Here is an 18,022-nt window from a genome sequence, read left to right as displayed (position 1 = left end):
CATGTGTGTCATGTCCCTTCCGCTCTCTACCCAACATATCTGGAACCCCACATCAGACAACAGACTCGTCATTGTTATGTTTGCTATCTAATGCATGGAAACTGATGTTGAAAATTTGAGGGAGAGTTGCAAAGTAGTAAAGGCATGCCCTTTCTCCACCATGAGAAAAAGAATGCCCTCTTGAGGAAATGAATTGGACAAATCCCTTCTATACATTTACAATTGGCATAGCAAGAAACTAAAAACAATATTTGGACTGATACATATTCTTCCCTGTGAAGTTGCACAAAATTATTCACGAGTCCTCTGTCTATGTGATCAAATGATGATAACCCAGATCTGATTTTCTCCCTAAGCCATGGAGAACACAGAAAGAGGAAGATAGCAGTTCATGCCCCAAAGTGATTCCAAATGCAGCCCATGCCACTAGGCATCTGCTACTTGTGATGACAGAGCATTATTAGTAAGGGATTTATGAGCTCTGCCCAGATTAAAAATTCATACAGATACTATCTTATTTCAACTATTAAAGAAAAACTGCACTTGTTTTCAACCAAAAAGCCACAGCATTCATACAAGCTAGGATATGAAAGTTTCATTTACAAGAGATACTTGAAATGGAAGCCTCTTCTAAAGAAATCTGTATTACAAATCATGCTTAGTGCAGGGGTGAGAATCATGTGGTCCTCCAGATATGGATTGCAACTCCTAGCAAACCTATCCAGTATGGTAAATGGAGACAGAATTGCAGTGTAGCGACATCTGGAGAGTCACATAATCCCTACCCCATTTTAGAGGTTGCTGGAAATGGTTTAAGGGAGTACTCACTCTGTGTGTTTGGCTGGCAAAGATTGCGGCCAAAGTACAACAGGATGGGCAAGGGCAGAGTCAGCAAGTGTTTTCTGCCTGCATGTGCAAGGAGAAGGTAAACTGGTACGCTCAGTTCTAGGTAGAGATCCTTTCTCAAAAGTCATTCCAACACACATTCTGTGTACAAAGTATGTGCAAAAACTATGTCTTCCAGCCTCTTCAAAGCTGTTTCATTATGTGAGTGTGTAAAATAAACCCTGATTTTGAATGTTTAAAAGCAGATATAGCTAAAAGATTTTATATTGAAGAGGTTAGTTTTCCTATCATATTCCATTGCCTTCTGACTTTTACCCAATTCCAAGTTTTAATCCCATCTGAAGTGCACCAACTGCACTGCAGGTAATTTAGTAAGTCAACACTTATTCATTGAGTCTAGACAGAAAAAAACAATTGTGCCTAGGACTCTGGGTACATATGTTACATTTTTGGAGTAAAGCATGCACAAACTAACCTTTGCTGTAGACTAGAGCAATCCCCATCACCATGATTTGATGTAATTTCATGGGACCAAATTAATGCGATTTTAATATTTAATGTGATGTTTTTAAATGTTGAATATGTATTAATTTTAAAATTTTATTGATTTTTAGTCTTTGCTGTATGTATTTTTAAGGCATCTAATGGTTGCCATGTGTAAGCCGCCTTGAATCCCCTTTGGGGTACAGAAAGGTGGAGTAGAAATGAGGAAAATAATATATTAATAAATAATGTGACAAGTGTCTACACATTCAAACAAGAGCCACTGTTTAACTGATTGGGAAGATAAAGGAAAAGATCATTGTTTTTGTCAACTGGTACATGTAATCCTTGTAGGCCTTGCATCTGAAAATGCAGTCTAGTTATTCTTTCATTTGGATCCCAATTTAAAATCACGGTAGCCAGGACACAGATACACCCCTCTATATCAACTTTATTCTGCAGATCTTTTGGTAAAATAGTCATTTGACAATTCAAGATTCATCAAGACAGAAATGTGCACATATGCACAACTTTTATCTTTGTACCTTAGTGGCTTCTTTCTTAATATTCAAGTTTGACCCCAATTCCTTAGATCAAAGTCTACTATCAATAAATGGTAAACATTTACCAAAACAATGTTACAAAAGAAATATTACAAAAAAATCTATTTCTGTACACCAACAGGAACTGCACCCCATCCATATTGTTGGGGAAGGCCAGTCTCACCTCTATGCCCAAATTCCCAAAAGTCCTTTGGAAGTAGAGTTCTGATGTGACTCAAAATAAATGTTCATAGAAATAGGAACCCTGAAGTCCAAAAGATGGCACCACTTAGTTCTAATAATGTTATCACATTTATTGTGGTGCTGACATTGTGTGGTAGAAACCAGAAAATGAAAACATGCATTTCTTGGATAAGCCCCATTCCTTCTCAGCTAGACATGGAAGAGCTGCACAGGGGAATTACCTCTGAAGAAGCCTAATTCTTCACCTGCCTACGGATCTCTATATACAACACCATTATATTTTTGTAGAAAGAAATCCAACTTTCTTTCACTCTTTAATTATCATGGAACCTGCTTCCAGAGTACAATTTTATTTCCATGGTGGACACTTTTAAACTTCAGCTATTCACTGGTAGACATGTCTTCAAATAGCACAACCAAATGTTTGGTACTTAACAGCTCACCACTGATGTTTCTTCTTTTACTACGTCTGGTAAGGCTCCCTTATTCTGAAGCCTAAAGAAGTGTTAATTTTTCTAATTGTGTCTCATGTAATCTAAAATGCTCAGATAATTCTTTGAAATATAAATAAGTGATCCCTGAGAAGGTCTATGCTGAAAATAAAACAACCTAAAGCGCAGGTACAGAAGTAGCATATGAACCTTTTGCTCCCAGCTGCAGAGAATAAATGAAATGAAATTCACTTAGTAACCCAAGAAGCTTCAGTTCTGGAGCTGAGCCACATATTTTCACCTCTCCTATGCCTACATTTGCTCGGTCCTTTATGTGAAAAGATCACCATCTTACAAAGTGTCAAACCTGAACAAAGTTCTTGTAGACTTCATGAACTCATAAAAAGATCCAGAAAAAAAGGAAACAAAGATGAGGATGGAAGGCTTAAAATGAACATTGTACCTTTTTTGGTTAAAAAAATAAGCAACATAAAACTTTAATCTGAGTAGATAATTTCTAAAAATATGTCCACCCTGGACATCGTATGCTAATTCCATTCCTGAAGTCTGAATTGCCCAATGTTTGCAGTAATCTCTGACTTGCTTAGTGCCCATAAGTCTTCTCTCTCTCTACTGTATGTAGCATTTCAGCAGACAGATGTACAGTTCACTTCTGTAGATTCCTGCATGGGTGGCGTCCCAAGTCCTTCTGGCCCATCTGCTATGCTGGGCTCACTACAACATTGCCTGTGATTTAAGTTGGGCTGCAAAAGAAGACGCTTGTCACCATTGTCTGGCTCTTCTACCACCATTCCTGAGTGCATAATAGAAGCCATGGCCAACAGTTGGATATCTGAGTGAGCATTGGCAACAGTGTGGCGACGGATGCTCCCACATTTCTCAAGATAAGCCTCACCCTCTTGCTCTGTTAGGGGTGTCAAGGCTGTCTCGCTGACCTGTCGGGTTGCCATTGTGTGAGAAGACAAGCTCAATCCACTGGGCTTGGGACAAGGTCTATAATACCTTCTCTCTGGAAAATAAGAAGGAAAATATGTGAGTTAACTATTCACTAAGCAGATGTCTAAGATGAAGGTACAATGGATTCTTACTGGGGACATCCACAGTAGCACTGCTATCCAGAAATCATGGTCACATGGAAGATGTATATTTAAGGAGGTAGGAAACTACAAGCTTGTCAATTTTCCTAGGAAGCAATAGTCATACACAACCCTCTTCCCCAAGTTCTGCAATTGAAATTTTAAAGTGTAATTCTTTTTTCATTAAAGCTATTCAGTGGAGTAGGGAAATCAGAAATAATTTTTCATGAATGCCTAGTCCTCCAGCATCTGTAATTCTTAAAACAAACACCAAATTATTCTGTTGCTTATATTTATTTGCATAACATTACAGTATCTGTATTGGTTTTTACCAAGGGATTAAAATGGAATGATGCAAAAGGAAGATCCATTTTTAAAGCTGGGAGATACCTGCTTGGACCCCTGGCATTTGACCTTTGGGGTCCCGCAAGGTTATATTCTATCTCCTATGCTATTCAACATCTACATGAAACCGCTGGGCAAGGTCATTCGGAGTTTTGGAGTTTGGTGCCATCTCTACACAGATGACGCCCAATTCTACTACTCTTTTCCACCAAACTCCAAGGAAGCCCCCCAGGTCCTGGACCGCTGTGATTGACTGGATGAGGGTTAACAGGCTGAAACTTAATCCTGACAAGACAGAGGTCCTCTTGGTCAGTCGCTTGACTGATCGGGGTATAGGGTGGCAACCTGTGCTTGACGGGGTCACAATCCCCCTGAAGGCACAGGTCCGCAGTCTGGGGGTCCTCCTAGACTCAGCGCTGATGCTTGATGCTCAGGTGTTGGCTGTGGCTGGGGGGGCCTTCGCACAATTAAAGCTTGTGCGCCAGCTGCGACCATATCTCGAGAAGTCTGACTTGACCAGGGTGGTCCACACCTTAGTTACCTCTAGAATGGATTACTGTAATGCACTCTACATGGGGCTGCCTTTAAAGACGACTCAGGAACTACAACTAGTTCAAAAATCAGCAGCCAGATTGTTAACTGGAGCTAGTTACAGGGAGAGGTCAACCCCGCTGTTTAAACAGCTCCACTGGCTGCCATTACGTTTCCTGTCCCAATTCAAGGTGCAGGTGCTTACCTATAAAGCCCTAAACGGTTCGGGACTGGCCTATCTTCGCGACCACATCTTTCCCTATAAATCTGTGCAATCTCCAAGATCTTCTGGGGAGGCTCTTCTCTCATTTCCTCCTGCTTTACAAACGCGGTTGGTGGAGACGCGGGAGAGGGCCTTCTCTGTGGTGGCTCCCCGGCTCTGGAATTCCCTCCTCAGAGAGATTAGGTTAGCTCCGACCCTCTCTGTCTTCCAGAAGCAGTTAAAAACATGGCTGTTCTGTCGTGCATTCGACTAGACAAGTCCATTATAACCTAACCCATATCCATATTGTAAATTGCCCTGTCCCTTTATAGTTTGATTTCCATTCCAGATTTATCTTCCCTACCTGTTTTGTCTGTTTGATGTGTGTTCTATCTGGACATAGACACTCCCTTCATCAGTTTGATTGTCGCCCATACTGTTGTCCTATATTGGACTTTTAATGCCTTCAATTGTTGTTTTAATATTTTTGCTTCTAATTATGTTTATTTAAACTATTATCTGTTTAATTAGTTTTTTTAATGTGATGCTTGTTGTCTTAACTGTTGATTTTATGAGGTTATGCGATTTGCTGGGCTTGGCCTCGTGTGAGCCGCTCCGAGTCCCCGTTGGGGAGGTGGAGGCGGCATATAAAAAAATAAAGTAGTAGTAGTTGTTGTTGTTGTTATTATTATTATTAGAGCAGTCTGATCTTTGCCATAGTCCTGACTAGATACAGACAGAACATCAAGTTATGGCAAAGCAGAGATGTTCTTAACATCATTCTAACATAAGCCTTTTACAAAAGGCAGATATATGTAAAACAAGATCTAGGTGTGCAATATTGCTGATAAATGAGTTGCTTAAGCATATGCAGTTCCATATATGTTATTATTATATGCCTTGAAGTCAACTTATGGTGGCCTTATCCTAGAGTTTTCTTGGCAACATTTCTTCAGACTGACTTCTTTTTAAAAGTGAGAGTGTGATTTGCCCAAATCCTTCAAGTGGGTTCCCAAGGTTGAGAAGATTCAAATGCTGGCCTCCCAGTTGTAATGCAACACCTAAATCACTACATCATGTTGGATATTGTATACACAAAGCTCCTCCTATTTCAGATATCTGTGCTGAACATACAGAAGGCAGGGTTGGAGCCATGATCAAAATTTAATTTCTCCATCATTTGCCCTATACATGATGGTCATCTGATGAAGAAAGCTTAGAGCTATACCATTTCATCACAATGTTATCAGTGAAAAAAACATGGCATGCTGGAGTATGAAAGGTTGAATGTAGCCATTTAATACCTCCTCTTTCTAGAGTAGCCATGCTTTCCCTGACATCATACATTTTTATTGTGTACCTTCAAGTTGCTTCTGACTTACAACAACCCTAAGAATAACCTATTACAGACTCTTGAAAATATTAGATTAGAAGGAATTTCCCATTTTTATCCCCTGAGACAGAGTATGTGACTAGTGTGTTTCCATGGGCTGAGAAGGGAGTCAAATCCTTGTCCCTCAAAGTCCTAATCCAGACCATAACATTATGCTAGCTCAAAAATAAATTTGCAATTACAAAATTGCTATTGTGAGCAACTATAGGAGACAATGAAGAGACTAAGACATGCAGTCCTTCTTAACATCAATTGTATTATTTTACTATTGATGCAATGAATCCAGAATTGTTTTTGTCAGACAATGGGAAGGGACATCAGAAGGGGAAGTGGGTAAATGACCAGTCACCAGTATATGAGATTTTTGCTGGTGCAGTGACTTACAGTTACACAAAGGACCCTTTGATATAAAGCTATAGACTTGACATCTCATAAAAGCTGAGATACATGAGGAGAAAGACCTGGGTTCCTGAGGCCATAGTGTTCCAATCTTTTCTTCCCTAAGTCTGTGGAATTAGGCCAACTCCCAGGGGAAAACAAATTCATACAGCCTGGTCTCAGTTTCTGTTTGGGAACTAATCTGCATTCATCATTGTCTGAGCAAAGCCCATTCACAGCTCATAAACATCAATACAGTACAAATGAGCACTATGCAGCAGTAGCATGTTCTGTGTTTAAGGACACCCATTCACTTATAAGCATCTAATCACTGGATCACACAGTTGTCTTATCTAACTGTATTGTCATGCTCTGTCTGGCCTTTGACAAGGGGATCCCCAAGAAAAAGGGTTATTCAAAGAAATTAGAGTCCCAGAAAAGTTCTGGAGACTATGAATGAAAGTGTAATAATTTCTTTTTTATTTTATCCAGCTAAGCTGGAAAATGTTTCATCATGCTGTTTCTGTCAGTTTTTCCCGAAATGAAATATCAATTGCTCCAAGAAAAAACTTCCTTAGGTTAAAAAAGGCAATAATGTAAATATAATGGTTTGGAGCAAGAGATGTCATTCTATACATTGAAAGGGTCTGTAAAAAAGCTGGCTGTTCAATAGAAAACTCTACTGCAAAAGCAAGTGTAAAAAGATGAGAGTGTGGTGACTGGTGGCTTACAGTGCCAGTAAATCTACCCTAAGTAGCAATCTGAGGGAGCTGTCCAAGGTGCTGGACCATACCCCAAAAAAGTTTCAAAGATACTCACTACTTTCCCTTTTACCATACATCCCTCCTAACCATCTCCCCAACTGTTTTAGCAAAGCTCCTAGAATTCATTGGGAAATATTTTCAAGGCCATAGAAGGTTACAGGGAGGAAAAGAAACCAGCAAAAATAGCCTCTCCCTATTCCTCCAGCAGTGGTGTCCTAAGATCACTCATAGAAACTTTGGATCAAAACCAGCCAAGGTAATTATTGCAACATCATATATCTGAATTATGTTGTCGAAGACTTTCATGGCCGGGATCACAGGGATGTTGTATGTTTTCCGGGCTGTATGGGCATGTTCTAGAAGTATTCTCTCCTGACGTTTCGCCCACATCTATGGCAGGCATCCTCAGAGGTTGTGAGGTATGGAGAAAAACCTTCCTTGCTTAGTTTCTCCATACCTCACAACCTCTGAGAATGCCTGCCATAGATGTGGGCGAAACGTCAGGAGAGAATACTTCTAGAACATGCCCATACAGCCCGGAAAACATACAACAACCCTATCTGAATTATATTGTAAAACTGAAAGCTTTTTACAAATTCTTCTGCCACATTTCTTACAAACATGAGTGGGAGACAATCAATACACAGAGAAAATCATAACCAACTAATCTTCATGTTGTACCAAGATACTTTGGAAATTGTTCCCTGGAGAAAGGATGGGGAGGAAAAGTAAATCTCATTTGCATAAGATCCCATATTTTAATGGTTCCAGATTGGGAGATTAAGAACCTTTCAAAGTTGAGCAAAATTGTAGAGGACAAATTTCTTATATATTTGATTTACATAGTATTCATGGACAAGAAGGCAAGACCATGCTGAATTTGGTTCAATCTCAAATTAAGCTCAGACTATTTTCAACCATACATTCTACCATTCTTTCCAAATTATAAGAACAATGATTGCCTAAGAGCACTGAATAAAATAGTTGTCTCTCCAAAATTTCCTATCATTTTGATAAAATATATTCAAATTGAATAGTCAATAATAACAGGAGTGAAGTACTGAAGCTTGACTAGACAGTAGAAGGGAATGAAAAGAAAAAGAGTTCAAAACGTGGAGTATAGTCTTGAAGACTGATGTATTAGCATTTACACATTTCCTAACACGTTTCTAGAGTGGGAGAAATGTAATGTAGTATGCCATTTGTTAGTGACCCTTTAATCATGCTGGAACAAGTGTTATCTCTTTTCTTTACAATACTGGAAGTGGCCAAACATCCTTCATCCAATATCTAAATATTTAAGCAAAGGTTCTGTGACATACAGCAACACAGAGCAATGGTATTTCCATTAAACATCACATTTTCTACCAGATACTAATGAACGACAAGTGCTAATATTCCTCACCACTGATAGTGGTAGCTACGGCCACTGAAACTTGCAGTTCAACATCTGGAAGACTACATGAGTCCCATGCTTTCACATATCATAGGTGAAGTGGCCATTTGGCAGACACATGGGCACATCAAAGCAAACAACAGAATATGGCACCACTCTATAGCTCAAGGCTAAAGAGCTAAAAAAAGAAAACCAGAAAAAAACCTTCTCTATACCTCATATGATATCTTCCAAAAGGGTAAAAGGGAACACTCCTCTCCACACCTCACAAATGAGTAGCCTTAGTTCATATTTCAACATATAATACAATAAGCAATTTACACAGCAGCTCAAGAACCCACTGAGGGCTTTTTTAAAAAAAACAAAAACCAATGTCACTGCTCTCAGAAAGTAATCCATTACAGGTAGCCATTATTACTATAACAAATTACTTCCAGGCTTTGGAAGTGCTCTGCACTGACTCCATCAACCATGATTTATGAAGCCAGGAAAGATTATCCACAGGGGCCATGACCACATTGCTGATGTGCTATAGGATTTAGTAAATTCAGTTCTAAATTCATTCAGCCCATTAAATATTTCCTGTAATATAAGAGAGATGAGAGAGAGTGCATTTCTGAATTTCACCTTAGATTCTGAAACAGAAACACATTATTGATATAAATTATGTCAAAGTGAATTGTACAATTGGAATAAAAAAATCAGATTCTTTAAAAAAAAAACCTTTCAGCATCAGTTCTCAAAGTGCATACACTCAAGATAAATACCAAAACACATTTATTGCAGTATGTTTTTCTGTAACCGATAATTATGAAAAATGTTACCTTGGAACTCTTATGAATTTTATGCTAAATTAGGCTTCCATTCCTCCTCCCATATCCCTTTTTGTCCTTACATATTGATGCATACTGTTCCAGCTACACTAAAATCACCAAAATAATGGTATGGCACAGTATCCAGTACAGGTATACCTTAGCTGACAAAGCAGAGGGCATTATCACTCTTTTTAAAAAAATCTTTTTGGTATTAAGAGGCAAAAATAAAATGGAAAGAAGAGGGCTTGGAAGAACAGTTTGAACATATTTTAGCAAATATTTTTATTCAGATATGAACAAGTGAATGAAACAACCAGGTCAGATAAGCCTTGCATGAATAAACAAAAGGATTTATCCAGAAATGACTTTTTTCTTCATTATTCACTCCTTTTCTAATAATTTCTATTCTGGTTGCCAAATTTATTGATCTATGCTTCTTAAACATGCTAGGAATCGGGAGAGACTGGCAAAACGTATTCACACTCTTTCTCTTTTTATTGTTCCTGCATGCTCAACCAGAGATTCCAAAGACAGAGATGCTTCTGTAACAAAAAACCAAAAGTTTGTGTTTTCCCAGCTCTCCTTCACCATCACATCAATGGTGATGCTGTGTCACTGGGCAACCATAAAAAGGCGCTATAAAAGAAGTTTCCTTCTCGGAGGCTTTATTATCCGAGGCATAGTACTATATATGTGTACATGTAACTGCTTCCCAGTTTATTGTGTCAATTTTGGAAAAGAACAATAAGTTTCTTATCCATGCCTCTTCAAGGAAAGATATTCCCACAGTGCTTGCTCTAGTTACAGTATATGCTACCAGTAAGTAAGAAATACAACCTGGGATTGGGATCAGAGACTTTTCTGGATGGGGTTGCTCTTTCTTTGAAAGAACAGGTTCATCGCTTGGGGTGATCTTGGACCCAGTATTGCTCCCGGTGTGCCTTTGCATAGCTTCAGCTGGTATACCAGCTGTGTCCTTCCTTGGGGAAGGCAAATTTTGCCACAGTGATTCATGCCCTAATTACCTCTTAATTAGATTATTGTAATGCACTCCACATGGGGTTGCATTTGAAAAATATTCAGAAGCTGCAGCTGATGTAAATAATGCAGCCAAACTGGTGTCATTTTGGTCACCATGTAACACTGGTACTGAAAGCACTACCTTGGTTTTCAATTTGCTTGGAACTCAATGCAAGATGCTGGTGTTGACCTACAAAGCCCTGAATAATTTTGAGTCACAATATCTGAAAGACCATCCCTTTCATGTGAACCTGCCAAAAATTTGAGAACTTCAGAGAAAGTACTGTTGCAGGTCACAACCCTTTGTGAAGTTAACTTGGTGGATGCACATTCCTAGCCTTTCTCTGTAGCATAGCCTTGATTGTGAAAGTTAGGCTGGCTCCATTCTTTTTAAGCTTCTGGCAGGCAACCAGTTCTGCTTCACACAACACTCAATGCCTGAAATTACCATTTTGATTGTTTTAAATCTGTGTTATAGGAATATTTTTATCTTGGTATTGTTTTAATTGATTTGTATTTGTTCATTGCCTCATAAGCCTTTGTTGGCTGGAAGGAGATACAGAATACTACAAATCAATGAATGCAACAGTAATAAAAAGGACCCAGCACAACATAGTGATTTGAGCACTGGTTTGAATCTCTGCATAACCATGAAAACACACCAGGTGACCTTGGACAAATCCACACTCTCTTGACCAAAGAAGGCAACAGCAAACACTTTTGAACCAGTCTTTCAAAAAACATTGATAGATTCTTCTTAGATTCACCATAATTTGAAAACAACTTGAAGAAACACAACAACAAAATAAAAACCACCCTTAATATACACAGTCATATTCATAGGTGACAAAGAAAAAGAGTAAATAAAGTATTGGTTTGAAAATGCTGAGCTTCAGATTTCCTTGTCTCAGATGATGTCTAAGCATCCTGAGCTCTTTGCATTAGAAAATGAGGAGAAAAAACATACAAATTCTGTGAAAGCTTATAGTTTTAATCTAAGTCAGAGGAGAATGCACACCTGGGAAATAATTTCATATTGACTTCTTTCAGCAAGGAAGAGAGAAACATTTTTTCCTATCATTCATCTGTTGCTCTACTAGTTTGAATGTTTGTATAGCTGATATATGTTGTTTTCACAAGGCTTCCAAGTATGACTGACACCACCAGAGAAGCAACATTTCCAACTGTTCCAGATACAGAATGCAAGGGGATGGGAGTCCTGCACCAGAACCAGTGGCACAGAAATCAAGAGGAAACAGAATACTAGTGGCAGCTGCCAAGGCTATTTCTATCAGTGAATTGACTATTGTGTGTGAATGTATATGTTTACAGTGAGGAAAGAAGACACAATTACAATCATATTTTGACATTTTCTTAGTAGTCTTCACTATTGCTTCTTACTGTAAACCCCAATACAAGCAGAGCTCAGTTACTTGCCTGTCTCTATCAAGGCATCTCTGTTTCCACCCTGTGGATACTGTGAAATCAGAAAGTACCTTTGCTGTGTCTTTGCACAACTTATATTAGAGCAAAAAGTATTCTTCCCCTACTTTCTGCAGCTGGTACTTTAAAAGCTAGCGGCAGCATTATTGACAACAGCATATGACCTATTGTCCGGAATACAATCTTATCTTTTTAAGAGCAAAGGGGGAAGAGAATGGAAAATTATGATAGATAGCAATTGCTTAAAGCAATGGACTGAAGCCATGCAAAAGAAGCATTGTGCACCAACTGATGCCAAAGGCTGATCCCATCCCTAATACACTTTAAGATCTAACAGCCCTGTTGGGGGTTCTCACTCCACCCCACAAGTACTATAGATGTGGGTGGAGCACATTATTCCAGTATCTCTCTCTTTTAGAATTAACCCAGCCTCCCCAAAAGGCTGTAGGCCGGGGTGAGAAAATCCTAGTAAATAGGGAAGTGTACACTTCTGTTATGCCACTCATTCTAGGATTTTTTTCATCAAAATACCCCTTAGGATCTCTAGAGCAGTGGTTCCCAACTTTTGGTTTCTTGGGTGTTTTGGACTTCAGTTCTCGGAAGTTTTAATAGTTGACCACATTGGCTAAGGTTTCTGGGAATTGAGGTCCCAGACAACTGCTCTAGGGCATATAGGGGCATGTTCATCATACCATTATCTTCTCCAAGCTGTTTTGGGCCCACAAAAGACATTTTAAAAATAAGAAGTGAAACAGAAGGAAGCAACCTCCAAAAAAGATCCCCACTTCCAGAAAACATGCAGAATTTTTTTAGATTTAAAAAAAATGAAAATATATAAAATAGGAGAGCCCTTGGGGACCTGAAAAATCCACACTGAGAGGTTATACATGGTCTACAATCCATATTTTGCTCATCTCTGCTCCAGGGTATTGACCAAAAAGCTCAGTTGTGACTCTTTTCACATAATTTCCCTATCTAATGCAGCAATAGTACAAAGAAAGGTATAGCGAAGGACTGAATATCAATCACTTTATTTTTACTTCATCTTTTACTTAAGATTGGGACCCATGGTGGCTCACAGTTAAAAAGAAATACAGTAGAGTTCCTATTATCCAGGTTCCGGTTAACTGACACTCCATATTATTTGAGGCGCCGCCGGGGGCCTGAGAGGGAGCCGCCGCTGCGCTCATGGCTGCCTCTGCCTCTCCTTCCCCCGCCGCCGCCTACTTCGCATCTTCCTGGGACAGCTGGAGGAAGGAGAGAAAAATCCTCCTCCCTCTCTCTCTTTCTCCTTCTTTTGAGTTCCTTCCTGGGACAGCCTGAGGAAGGGAGCGCTGCTGAGCCGAAAGGAGCTCAAGAGAAGGTGGGGAGAGGGAGGAGGAAGCACCCCGTGAGCGTTGCTAGGAAGCAATGCTCATAGGGTGCTTCCCTGAGCTGAGCGCTCACGGTAGGGACGAGCCTTGTCCCTCGGCAAGCACTCGCCCCCTTCGGAAGCACCCCGTGAGCGTCGCTAGGCAGCAGAGCTCACAGGGTGCTTCCCTGAGCCGAGCGCTCGCGGTAGGGATGAGCCCTGTCCCTCAGTGAGTACTCGCCCTTTGGGAAGCACCCCATGAGCGTTGCTAGGCAGCAGCGCTCACGGGGCGCCTCCCTGAGCTGAGCGCTTGCGGTAGGGACGAGCCCCATCCCTCAGCAAGCACTCACCTCTTGGGAAGCGCCCCGTGAGCACTGCTAGGCAGCAGTGCTGACGGCGCTTACCTGAGCCAGATTTCCAGGAGGGATAATAGGGCCTCCCTGATATCTATCAGTTCCAGTTATTCGACATTCGGCCCGCCCGTTTATGTCAAATAACCGGAACTCTACTGTACAAGGAAAACCACATGTAGCTAAAAACATACAATCTCTCTCTCTCTCTCTCTCTCTCTCTCTCAGAACTCTCTCAAAATTACAAGAAAATAGTCCTTCAGGGAGTTTGAACCTGGGCCATAGATGTAGAACTATGGAATTCAATCTAATCCTCCTGTAGGCTTTATTACTGGTTCTTTCATCGAGCCCATGTTCCCTTTCCATACACCATCATAAGATAGTTCTCCATCTTTTGTACAGAATATAAACGAATAGCTGTTTTTCTTTCAAAAATAAATCTGCCAACTGAGGAATGCTTCACTGTTTCATGCTTCACTGAAACCTGGCTGGGAGATGATACTGCTCCAACCTGGGCCCAAGCACTCCCAGATGGGTACTGTGTCAGGAAGCAGGTGAGGGAGAGTATATGTGTGTGTAGGGGGGGGGGGTAGGTGTGGTCTATAAAGACCACTTTAACCTAGCCAGAGTACCTATTAGGGAGCTGAATCACACTGAGTGTGTGTAACTGGGTCTAAAAACCAGGGATTGACTGGGAATTCTATTAGTGTGCCATCTACCCCACTGCCTAACAGACTCCCTGGCTGAGCTCACAGAAGTGGTCTCAAAGGTGTTGCTGGAGTCACCCAGACTTTTGCTTCCGGGTGACTTCACCTGGTGGCCAGGTGCAGCTTGGGAGTTAATGGTATCCATAACAATGGTATCCATAACAAACATGAGCTATCCCAACTGGTTTCTGGACCAATGCATTCAGCAGGTCATATTCTTGATGTGATTTTCAACTCGGAACATACAAATCTGTGGGTAGAGGTCACCAATACCTCCAAGTTGTCATGGACACATCATTTCCTAGTCAACCTATTCTTGCAGAGGTGGAGGACCTATTAAAATGATCCACCCTCAAAGGCTAATGGATCCTTTGAGATTCCAGAAGGCCTTAGAGGCTTCTATGGCTGGCATCATCGACAATCCTGTTGAATCCCTGGTCAATAAGTGGAATCAAAATCTAGCAAGGGATACTGACATGATCGCTGACAAACATCCTCTCCTACTCGTTACAAATCAGCTCCCTGGTATATAGAGACCCTCAGGGAAATGAAATGGGAAGGACAACAACCAGAACACAGATAGGGGAAAACTGTGTAACTCAGAGCTTGGGAGTTCTCCTGGATCTGTCACTCCAAATGTCAGCCCAGGTAGATGTGACAGTCAAGTGTGCTTACTTTGGCTGATACGCCAGCTGCACCCCTTTCTGGATTTGGAGGACACAAAGATGGTAACCTGGTAACCTCAAGGTCAGAGTTCTGAAACACGCTCTACATTGGGCTACCCTTATACCAAATTTGGAAACTCCAACTAGTTCAAAATATAGCAGCCAGGCTGGTGACAGGAACATCTAAGAATGAACATATTACACCTATCCTAAAGTCACTCCACTGACTGCCAATTAATTTCCGGGCAAATTACAAGGTGTTTGTTTAGACTTTTAAAGCTCTACATGGTTTGGGTCCAGGTTACCTAAAGGATCGCCTTCTCCCGTACAATTCGTCCACACACTTAGGTCTCCTGAGGCCCAGTTACTCCAACTCGCCAAAACCCAATTGGCAACCACCACCCAGAAAATCTTTTCATCAGCTGCTCCATGACTGCCGGTAGAGCTTCAACAGCTGGATCAACTGTCAAAATTTAAGATACAAGTAAAGACTTATCTCTTCCGGAAGGCCTACTCAGACAGTTTTAATGGGGAATTTTAAACTCCACTGTATGCCTGATTTTTGTTTTGTGTATTTTGATATGTATTTTATGAAGGTATGTTTTAATGTGTGTATTTTGCAGTGTTTTAAAATGATGTGTTTGCTTACGCTGTAACCTGCCTCAAGCTGCGAGGAAAGGCAGGCAGGAAATAAAACTGTTGTTGTTGTTGTTGTTGTTGTTATCATCATCACCATTATTATTATTACTATTATTATTGTAGTGTTGCCTTTAGCTCCAAATGCCTGTTATTTATTACACAGACATGTGGCAGACCAGAGCAGAGAGTCAATCTGATGGTTGTAAGAGACTGCAAAAAGTTTATGCAAAACCCAGGTTGTCTCCTTCTTCTCAGAATTTCTATGCCAGAGCTCTTCTAAATTGCTGGGTTTATTTATTTCAAATCAAATGAGATGAAGAAAGAGCTGAATACATCTATTCTGGTAGCCAGCATATGATTCCACTTTTCAAAATGAGATTTTGCAAGTTTCTCATATATTTCATTTGTTCAGAAGCTTCAGCTCCAACAGTTCCCTTCCAACCTGGAGAAACAGTAATAAAAAGCAGTTGGAAAGTATGTCCAGAAGGCAGTGTGTTCCAAAACCTAATATTGGATTTAGTAAATTGGAAGCATCTAAGCCAGGAGCAAACAGAAATACTGAATGTTTTGTTCTGCTGCCCTATACATAATGGTTACCGGTGATATTCTGGTTATAAGGGCATTCAGAAAATTGCTGCAATCTTAGATCAGCAAGTTCAGCTGAGCAGAACAGATGACACTCAAAATAGAAAGTGGGCTGTAACTTGGAATCAAAGTGTCGAGAGATGGACTAACAAGGAATGTCTTTCACCACAGTATCTCACAAGTTGTGCTTAGCTGGTCCCCTTAACCTCGTTTAATTGGATTATCCACTTACAAATTGGATGAATAACACTTGAATATTACTGAATCCCCAAATTCAGGGATTGTTCTTAATTGGTCATTTCACTATTTAGAGATGGGCAAGATATCTAATTGTGAATCCATATAGGGCAGTGGTTCTCAACCTGTGGATCCCCAGGTGTTTTGGCCGTCAACTCCCAGAAATCCTAATAGCTGGTAAACTGGTTAGGATTTCTGGGAGTTGTAGGCCAAAACACCTGGGGGCCCACAATGATATAGGGAGTCATGGTTATGCAAACCCATAAAGCTGTGGAAACTCACCTGAAATGTACATGAGTTCCAAGAAAAGTAAATGTCATGGTGTAGCAATAAATTTTGAAATACAGGCCCTGTCATCACAAACCCTCCAGCAATATCCGCATGCAGAGTTAAATACAGGGAACCATCTTGATCTATCTAGCAATGTAGTGAATTTTCAGTTTTAATCTCCAGGAAGAGGTCTTTACTAAACCTAATGTTTGGACTATAGCTGGAATACTTCATAACAATACACTGTTGCTGCAAAAGTCAATTCCCACTGCAGTCACTGTGAGAACTGAAGCTAAACTCAGCGAAAGGGAAATGGGGAAGAGGGCAGCAGATACAGAATAGTCACCATTAATGAAACTGAAGGTTTGACCTTACAAGTCCTGGCTTCACTTTATCACTGACTGAGTAAAGGTTGTGATTTGTGAAACAATATTACAGAATTATACAAAGAGGAGCCAAAGAAGGTTCAAATCCAAATTAAAGGGATGAATTTAAAGTTTTTGATTCTATCTTCAGCTGCCAAGTCACTTTCACAACTCACTTCACATGAACACACACACATGCCCCAGTAATGAAGTAATGTATTGATCAATCAATCAATCATTCAGTCAATCATTCTTCTTTAATGTGGGAACCACTGCTTTCAGCTCACAGAAAGCCAGAGGATGTATATTGAAAGTAATAGGAACAGGAACTGTTAACAAAAGAATGGGGGAAAAAAGAATGAAAAAAAACCCCTCAGAATTACTCAGATTTCTTGAATCGTGAATCTCTTGCCAAAAATGCAGCATAAAGCTAAATAAGTGTGCCAAAGTTGGCCAAAAGTATTGGGTAAATCTTCTAGGGCTTATACATAGGAGCCAAAAGGTGCCACATAGAAAGTGTCCCACAGATGGACACTTCATCAGTTTTATGGGAAAAGTCAGCTCAATGAAATTTCCTTGGCCTTCAGTTCCAAATTTCCTTTTTCTGCATTCCTTTTGCATGTCTTAGATTCCTCTTGCAATCCATGTTACACCTGAAGCCTGCAACTGCCTCAAAGAGAACAGCTTGATTATCAGGGATCACGGTATTGAACTGTTTACACCTAGCTATCCATTTCTGACACCTTCATTCAAAAAGTATAAAGCTGTTTGGTATCCTTACTCACTAAAGAGAACTGAATGTTTTTTCTTCCAACTGCCAATAGATGGCGATATTGTTTAACCTTACTTTCAAGAATTCTGAAAGCTTACTTAGGCGATCCCTCCTTGTCCAAGTATGATTGTACTCCAGGTGTGGTGTCCTGGTGGTGGATACATAGGTGACTGTGGAGCTCTAATCTTGAC

The 18,022-nt window shown here is 40.3% G+C and overlaps 1 protein-coding gene across 7 annotated transcripts in view; it reads right to left on the bottom strand.

Moving 5' to 3' along the window:
* Window positions 1-1,762: 1,762 nt before the first annotated feature.
* prr5l (proline rich 5 like) overlaps window positions 1,763-18,022 on the bottom strand; it is an 89,909-nt gene continuing 73,649 nt past the window's right edge. For 4 of the 7 annotated variants that reach the window (XM_008105834.3, XM_016992561.2, XM_008105818.3 and 1 more), the window contains one exon: window positions 1,763-3,536. In XM_008105834.3, coding sequence (XP_008104041.1) covers window positions 3,154-3,536 — 383 coding nt within the window. In that variant the 3' untranslated portion in view covers window positions 1,763-3,153. Of the gene's footprint in view, window positions 3,537-9,690; window positions 16,045-18,022 lie in introns of those variants that run through there. The other 3 variants (XM_062967895.1, XM_062967892.1, XM_062967894.1) reach the window with 2 other exon arrangements.

The sequence above is a fragment of the Anolis carolinensis genome, chromosome 1 (assembly GCF_035594765.1).
Source record: "Anolis carolinensis isolate JA03-04 chromosome 1, rAnoCar3.1.pri, whole genome shotgun sequence".
Classification (NCBI taxonomy): domain Eukaryota; kingdom Metazoa; phylum Chordata; class Lepidosauria; order Squamata; family Dactyloidae; genus Anolis; species Anolis carolinensis.
This window is presented reverse-complemented; position numbering and strand designations above follow the sequence as displayed.